Source organism: Alnus glutinosa, chromosome 10, assembly GCF_958979055.1.
Source record: "Alnus glutinosa chromosome 10, dhAlnGlut1.1, whole genome shotgun sequence".
NCBI classification, from domain to species: domain Eukaryota; kingdom Viridiplantae; phylum Streptophyta; class Magnoliopsida; order Fagales; family Betulaceae; genus Alnus; species Alnus glutinosa.
In genome coordinates this window covers 11,155,842-11,164,396 of record NC_084895.1, presented here as the reverse complement: position 1 = coordinate 11,164,396, position 8,555 = coordinate 11,155,842, and the positions used below count along the sequence as shown (strand labels likewise).

Below are 8,555 nucleotides of genomic sequence, written 5' to 3'. Positions count from 1 at the left end.
CAGAGATTGCTTGATTTTCTTTCTGCTTTTTCTACTTTTACTAAACAATATGGGTTCCATTGGTTTGTTTCTGTTTGTGGTTGGCTGCTGGTGTTTACCGCATGGCCTTGTAACGGTTGTTTGTTTAGCAGATTTGTTGTGTTCTGTGGTTTAGTTCTATATTGATGAGTTTTGTTCTATAAAGGTCTTAATTCATCCAAAAAAAAAATATGGGTACCATTGGTTTGCTTTGTTTTTTTTTTTTTTTTTTTGGTTTTGATTTTGGGTGTGTCGATTCAAAGACCTTTATTAGTGCTAATAAGATCATAATTTAGTAAATCGAAATTCAGTTTAAGAGGACTATATAAGGTTAGCCATTGGGAAATTTTTATCCATATAAAGGTACGTTTGATTTCTCGACTCTCTGTTTGGTTCTCAGGAAATTAGACTTTCTGTGAATAGGTTATGGTTTTTGGCAGCTTGATGCTTTTTCTTTGGAAAATTCATTGTTAATTTTGGCTGTTGTGTGAAATTTTTGGGGCCCCGAAGATTGGTGCGATAGGTCTAGATATAAATGATTTTGTTTGTTGGATTTGTAAATTTTTTGGGGCAATTTATATATTTAATTTTGCTTTAAAATGCTCTTGTAGACTTTGCAATGAATCTCAATGCTAAACCGGTAGGAATTGAGCCAAAGTTTGTTTGTGTCCTTGCTTATGGCACAAACTGGTGATTAGTCTTTACTTATGGCACAAAGTCATCAATCTTTCTCTTACTCATATGTAGGTGAAGGCAACTTTGAGTCCAATATACCTATGGATCTCGATAACACTGGGACACAGGGTATGAGATGTGCCTGGCCTTTTGGTTATCTCCTAGACTCAGCTGAGCATGAGATGACCATCTTGCGAGAAAGCATTATGCAACAAATGTGGCAGCAAAGACATGATTAGTATTATGTATTGAGGAGGCTGTGGAAGACATTAACTGATATTATGCACTTTGACTGGTCTCGTTCTTTGTACTAATGGTTGCGGTTTTTATTGTGTAATATGTGTTTGGACTTTGATGTTTGGTTTATTACTGTCAGTTTAATATCATGTTCACATTGTGCTTGATTTTGTTTATAGCCCTAGTGAGTTGTGCTGAATATTACATTGTTCCATATTGAAGAGAATCAAAAAAAGAGATCCATAACAATGGAACCTAAATGTCCACAAAATCAAACTATTATATTGTTCCATAACAAAAAGATCCAAAAAGAGTAATCCATAACAATGGAATCTAAATGTCCAAAAAATCAAACTATTACACTGTTCCATAACAAAAAGATCCAAAAAGAGTAATCCATAACAATGGAACCTAAATGTCCACAAAATCAAACTATTACATTGTTCCATAACAAAGAGATCCAAAAAGAGTAATCCATAACAATGGAACCTAAATGTCCACAAAATCAAACTATTACATTGTTCCATAACAAAGAGATCCAAAAAGAGAAATCCATAACAATGGAACCTAAATGTCCACAAAATCAAACTATTACATTGTTCCATAACAAAGAGATCCAAAAAGAGTGATCCATAACAATGGAACCTAAATGTCCACAAATTCAACTATTACATTGTTCCATAAAAATCATACATGACTTCCTAATGTGGAAGTAATGACCTGCATCAAAAGACGGAAACTTTCGAGCTCTGCACCAATAATTGTGGGCAAGTTACGTGGATTGTTGAGTATGGCATATATTTCATTATAGATGGGCCGCACATACACTGCAATTGATGGGTCAGTTGGGATTATAGCATTAGCAACATCTGTCATCCAAACAAATTTTTGGGCTGAATTGATATTTATACAATATGTTAATTACCGCAACAAGTGGAGCAACACTACTTGGCTCAAAGGGAGAGGATCTATAGTCAAGACCCACTGCAGATTAACCTGAAAATATCAACTCCAATAAACATGTATATAAAATAAATGAATTTCAATGACCAACACAATACAATATAGAAAACTTCACCTTATAGCATAGCCAACTCAAAAGTGACATATCACCTCTACGTATGGTTGTAGTGAAAGCATCTTCATATTTTTGTTGGCTTACCAATATGGATAACTCATTTATTGGATCAATCGACAAAGGAGCCTAATGCACACATGAGAAACCACATAAATGGAAAGTGTAACGCCCCCAAACCGCTAAGGGTTAGGTTCGTCCATTTTCAAACACCAAACAGCAAAGATTCGTAAGGTCTGCCAACAACCTAGCTAATATGCTGAATTTAATAACACAAAATAATAAAGATTTTAAAACTCAGAGCTTTAATAAATGCGGAAATAGTTATTTCAAAATGAACAATTATGTTTGATTCAATAATTGAAAATCTAAAGAAAAACTAAATTTATTGTGCAAGTGCACTTATTAAGGTAACTGAGATGCAATGTCCTAATGCTAGCCTAGATCCCATCCCGGCCGCCTAGGTCTCTCTGCTCATAACCTGAAAACAAAACAAAATAAGGGGTGAGCGAAAAATGCTCAGCAAGGTAACCCTCAACCATAAAACGGTTGAGTTAACTTCGTTTTCTTTAAAACAATTATTAAAATACACTTGAAATCTAAATTTCTAGAATACAAATAATAACAAAAATTCGGCATTTTACTTAACACATAAAATTACTGGTTGGTAAATAAATTTCTCATATGTAGGGCCCATGTACACTATTACGCCCTGTGTACTAGGGTTGCGCGGTCTACTGCGACCTCAGGCAGGTAAACTGTGGCCACAGGCCCTGCCCCGTCAGCTAATTAATTGAAGTGCACTTAGCATGACATAGGGATGGATCCGCTTTCTCTATGTCCTTGAGCGGTTGCGCTTCCATCCAAGCAACGGTACCGAGCTTAAACTCTGCAAATCTCTGTGAATATATCTGGGGCCAAAATAATAGTCTCCTCCACACACGTGCCTCATTTATAAAAATCCCATTCTCACCAATTATTCTTATTCCTTTGATAACTCTTGAGGCAACGTGGGGGAAGGGTTTTTAATCTCCTTTCTCATTAATTTCAAAAAGCTGTAACTTCCCGTCTCGGGAACCAACTACACAATTTACGAATAATTAGAAAAATCCTTTATAACCAAAGCTTCTTTTAAAACAGTGATTTCAAGATTAATATTTTATACCGACAAATTTTCATCTCAAAACTATTTTTAAAACAGTCATTCATGCATCAATATAATTTGAAATATAGAACAAGAACAATTAATTGCAAATATGTTTAAAAAAAAGGATAAAGTAATATGACATAAAACAATTTGAAAAGGGGTAGAGGATCCCTTACCTCTCTGAATGCAACTAAAGCAATTTTCTTGACAGCTAGCTAGTCACCTGAATACAGGTTCCAACAAATTAATACTACATACTCGCCACTATAATATATCCAGACACTACTACGGTTCGTTTTGCTAGCCTATTGAGAATGGATTTCCGAGGTATGTTTAACGACATTAACCGAATAATAATAAAACCATTAAATAAGAAATAACATTTTTATTATTTGAAATATGACTCAATAAAGGCAAATGTCATAAGGAATATTTTCTATTTCGTGTGGTTAATAAAATAAGAGGAGAGGCTACATGTATTGTGAAAGCAGATTTCGTTATATAAATAAATATAAGTTACCGAAATATTATAAGTTATTAAAGTAATTTCATTAATATATAATAGGACCTATCAATACCAGCCCTTTACGTTTCGTGTACACACAATTAAGTGTCACAAATTATACATATACTCAAAATAATTTATTAAAGGTTCCGTCATTTTAAGCAATTTACACGAAGACTTGAAATACTTAAATTAAAACTGTTTTTTTTTTTGGCTTATTTGCAAAACAGATTTAAGACAACAAAATAAGACAAAGAATGATGAAGGGTGTGGGCCTAGCTAGGTTGTACCATGGGTGAAGGAGAAAAGGGTTAAATAGAAATACAAAAATAAAGAAACAAAAAACCAAAGGACAAGACAACAAATAAAAGGCAAATTAGAAAATCATACAAAAGTAAGAACCAAGTAAGGCTGAGAAATTTTAAGGGAATGGGTCTGCTACGGATTTGGTGAAAAAGGAGAACAACAAAACTGTCTTACTCCTAGTCTAATACATGAAGAGGAGAACAAGGAAGAAAATAAATATATAATAATAAGAAAGGGACAAGGACGGTACTTGGTTTAGAAAAAAAAAAAAAAAAAAGACAAAACTACCATCCCATGACTTGTTATCAAAAAAAAAAACAAAGTGAGAACTAGTCTGGCTAGAGCAACAAAAGGGACTGAAAAAAAATCAGAAAATAGATGAAAGGAAAACAGAGAGAAAATAAATAGCCTGCTTATTGCTACATAGGCGTGAAAAAAGAAAAAAAAGAAAGCAACAATACATGCTGGTATGAAAGTCAATCACTGACACCGAAAAAGAAAAGGAAGTAAAACACTAAGGACAAGAGGTGGGACTATTCGGCAACAACAAAAATAGAAGGAAAGAATGGAAAGAATACATGCTATGCCCATGATCAGTTAAAAAAAATATAAAGAAACAAAAAGGCAAGGAAAAGTTAAAGCAGATCGTTCATACCTTGGAAGGAGGTGGCTGGGAGGATTTCTGGGGTGGAAGGGGAGAGTGACGGCTAATGGGTATATATAAGGGTTAGAGTTTTATTATTTGACTACTAGGGTTTTATATAATAAAACATGTGTTTTAATAAGAATAAAATTGCATAAAAATATAAACTCTGGTCCTCATATTTTTTTTTTTTTTTATAAATGTAAAATATAAAAGTGGAACTTAAATTGATATAAATTTATTAAATTTAAAAGTAGGTGTTTTAATAAAATATATGAGTGGTTATTTAATATCAAGAAATATGAATTAATATCAAGAATTAAAAATTCATATATAACATCAGGTGTTTATTAATCCCGTCTAGTTATCCATTCTCATAGGTGGTAAAGACTATTCTACCCTCGAAAGGGGGTCGAGGTTATTACAGAAAGCCTACACAATGAACTAAAAAAATACATGTAAACCTATACCTGAAAAAGAATAGTTTCATGGTGACCATCCAAGGGTTGAGCCATTGTCGATGCTAAAGCAATGGAATCCTACATAAGTACATGAAATAGCAAATAATTATAAAACTCATGAATCACATTTCAATTCAACCACTTCTATCAAACAGATACAATTAAGTACATTAAATATTAAATAATCACCTGAGTATGAATTATATGACCGCTTTGAACATGAGTAGCAGACGGCAATGCAATTTGACATGCAGTGTCTTGATTTTTTGTTGCTTTGGAGGTCTATAATTAAAAAAAAAAAAAAAAAAAAAAGTTGTTTGAATGTGTTTTGAACGAAATGCAATAGAAATCTATATTTGGGGCAGTGCACATGTTTGTAAGTATAAGGGGAAAAAAATGTACCAACCTGATTTTTTCGTCTCTTCTGTTTCGCATTGTTGTCACTCGGTGGCTTCTTTGATGCTTGGGCCTTCTTAGCTGTTTGTTCTACGGTAGGTACTTTCTTGACCACTTTTTCTATAACGGATACTTTTCTCGTTGACAGTGGCCTTCCTTTACGCTTAACCTTAATAGGACTAAGCACCTTATTATTACTTTGATCAACTTCATTACAGCTATAAGATGCGACAATTGAAATGTGATGGGAAGAGGGACTTGGCGCGAGCTTTAAGGCACTATACTTCTCCCTTAACTTATCAACATCATTCATCAAATCCATGCAACGTTCCACATTTCCTGATGTGAGCGACAACACTCTTTCAAAATTCTGTCTCTGCTTGTCATATATTTGGGCATTAGGAGTATCACCAAAATCATCATAACTACTCTTAAGCATAGAGTATTCTCACTTTATATCCTTCCTCTACCTATCAAGAATATATCTTGATGGTAATGTTTTCACATTCTTTGTCATTAACACAGAAATAGAATGCCTACACAAGATGCCTCTTAATTCAAACAATGCACATGTGCACTTCACTTCCAATTCATCTTCATTAAAGTAAACAACAAATGTTTTTTCTATCTGGTTTCCAAAAACAACAACATATTCAATAACTTCATAGGTAGATATCGCACCTTCACTTCTAAGCACCTTATTATTACAGTACATAACTCTCTCAAACTGCTCATGAACTTCTTTGAATTTTGCATTTGTGTAAACATCTTGAAATTGCTTCTCAAAAGATGAAAGGCTTAAACATGGGATCGTGCGATTAAAAGAATCAAAATCAGCCTTTTTCTCATTCTCGACCATTCTCCTTAAACCACTATCAAATTGATCAACAACTTCTTTCAAAGTGGTCTATGAATGCACGTAACGATCAAAAAATGAATTCATACTTTCACTTCGCAGTTTCGTACTCATTCCCGCCCAAAATGTATCTTTCATGTATGCCGGCACCCAAAATGTCTTCTCACTATATAACCCACGTAGCCATGCATTATCATGAAGATCATAACTCTCTAGTAGATTTTTCCAATTTGTCTCGTATTCTTCACAAGTTTGGGAATCATACAAACAAGTATATAGGGCACTCTTAATGCCATCGAAATTAGCATGTGCTCCAAACTTTTCAGGAAGTTTTCTCATAATGTGCCATAGATAATATCTATGTCGAGTTTCAGGGAAAACTATTGCTATAGCATTTTTCATAGCCCTATCCTGATCAGTCATAATTGCTTTTGGGGCTCGGCCGTTCATGCACTCCAACCAAGATTTAAACAACCACACAAATGTGTCTGTATCATCGCTTGATATTAGTCCTGCTCCTAAAAGTATAGACTGACCATGATGATTCACTCCTACAAAAGGAGCAAATGGCATGTCATATCTATTGGTCAAATATGTCGTGTCAAATGTAACAACATCACCGAAGAATTCATATGCTGTCCGACTTCGTGCATCAGCCCAAAAAACATTTTGCAACCTACAATCATCATCCATCTCCATCACATAATAGAAGCCATTGTTCTTCTTTTGCATTCGACTGAAATAATCACAAAGTGCTTGAGCACCTCCTTTACCAAGCCGAAGCTCTCTTGCCTTGTTAATAAAATTTCTACAATCTCTCTCTCCAAAGGAAAGACTCTCAAACCCCCCATTCTCGACAACCAATGAATTAAAATTCTTAGTCAGACGTATTCCTGTTCTATCATTTAGCTCGAGTCTTCTTTTGGTAGCATCATTTATAATCTTATTGCATCTAAAAAATCTTGCTTTGCCCGGGCTTAATTGATGATTATGCTCAAGCACAACTTTCCTCAAAAACCACGTTCCATCATCACATTTCGACGCACAAATCCTTTCACGACACCCCGTTCTATTAGTTGTTGGAATTGGCTTCGAACTCTTACTTGTGCTAGTTTGTTGTAGGCGTCCACGACTACATGTAAGGATTAGGTATCTTTGTTCACCATGCACTTTTTTCGTGGTTCTTGTTAGCACACCAAAACCAGCTTGCTTAGCAAACTTCCTATAATATGTTCTCACTTCCTCTACTGAAGTAAATGTCATTGACAGTTTAGGTTCTTCAACTTTTTCATCCCCATCGATCATCTTCAATAATACAACATTGTCTTCCTCATTGTTTAACTCTTCATCCGAACTAGATGTCAATGGTTCAGCAATTGTTTCACCCACATCTATCCAAAAAATGATACACGTTAGAAAAAAAAAACACCTATCTTGGTGGGTCAAAACTCAAACAAAAGTGAAGAGCCTAACCATTTTCAGGGCCATCTTGGTGGGTTAAAGCATCGTCATTTGGAATATGTGTATACATAGGTTCAACTTCGCCCTCGTTATCCAAGTGTGAGCTTGCAGAATCCATTTAAAAAAGTGCTATATAGTTATATTTTTCAACATAAAAAATCATTAAAAAAATGAAGTGCTATATAAAGCAAGACATACTATATATATACAAAAGATACATAATCAATATGAACATAGTCCCAAATAGGATCTTAATGCGAAACACACTAATCCAACAAAAAAAAAAAAAAAACAGCTTATGTTAAACTAATATCATGAACTCAAAATTGTCTAATCACTTCTTAACAATAAAATGACACGATCAAGTAACACAATCAAGATGAACTTACTCACTTAAACTATATAATTAATTTATTAAACCACATGCTAGATTTTTGAAAGAACTAAAAATGCCTAAGGGCACGTCTATAACATTCCAACATGATATTTAAGAGAATTTAATGTCAGGTTTTATTTTAGTGATGTGTTTGTGCATGTACATGTGCCACCTTTTCTCCTTCCCATGTGCCAGCCAGGGAAATTACCATCTTGCATATGAGTTTTACTATGGGTTTAGGATGCGCTATAGCACAATGTCAAGGCTCAAATCAGGTAAAACATTTCCATTAAACCATAAAAATATTCCATGTAAAAGCTAACATTTCAGGTGTTTGAATATCGTAGAGTCTAACAGAATCATCCACAAAACCAGCAGCAAATTTGATTTACAACCACA

The 8,555-nt window shown here is 34.2% G+C and overlaps 1 protein-coding gene and 1 long non-coding RNA gene across 2 annotated transcripts; both read right to left on the bottom strand.

Annotated features, from left to right (window-relative positions):
* Positions 1-2,007: 2,007 nt before the first annotated feature.
* On the bottom strand, positions 2,008-5,336 carry LOC133879628 (uncharacterized). Its single transcript, XR_009902128.1, has 3 exons — positions 5,257-5,336; positions 5,077-5,145; positions 2,008-2,134 (listed from the first exon to the last, which is right to left on the bottom strand). It is a non-coding gene; the product is annotated as an uncharacterized LOC133879628 (long non-coding RNA).
* Positions 5,337-5,929: 593 nt separating this feature from the next.
* Positions 5,930-7,898, bottom strand: LOC133879033 (protein FAR-RED IMPAIRED RESPONSE 1-like). Its single transcript, XM_062317583.1, has 3 exons — positions 7,793-7,898; positions 6,464-7,710; positions 5,930-6,370 (listed from the first exon to the last, which is right to left on the bottom strand). Exons 1-3 carry the CDS (start codon positions 7,896-7,898, stop codon positions 5,930-5,932), a joined length of 1,794 nt encoding a protein of 597 aa, XP_062173567.1.
* Between the last annotated feature and the right edge of the window lie 657 nt (positions 7,899-8,555).

What these genes read in the sequence shown, in the direction of transcription:
- LOC133879033 (XM_062317583.1), bottom strand. Translation starts at nt 7,898, where the DNA reads ATGGATTCTGCAAGCTCACACTTGGATAACGAGGGCGAAGTTGAACCT. An exon ending in CCAAGATGGCCCTGAAAATG is followed by an intron (nt 7,711 to 7,792) that starts GTTAGGCTCTTC and finishes TTTTTTGGATAG; the next exon opens with ATGTGGGTGAAACAATTGCT. An exon ending in AGAAGACATTTTGGGTGCCG is followed by an intron (nt 6,371 to 6,463) that starts GCATACATGAAA and finishes GTGCATTCATAG; the next exon opens with ACCACTTTGAAAGAAGTTGT.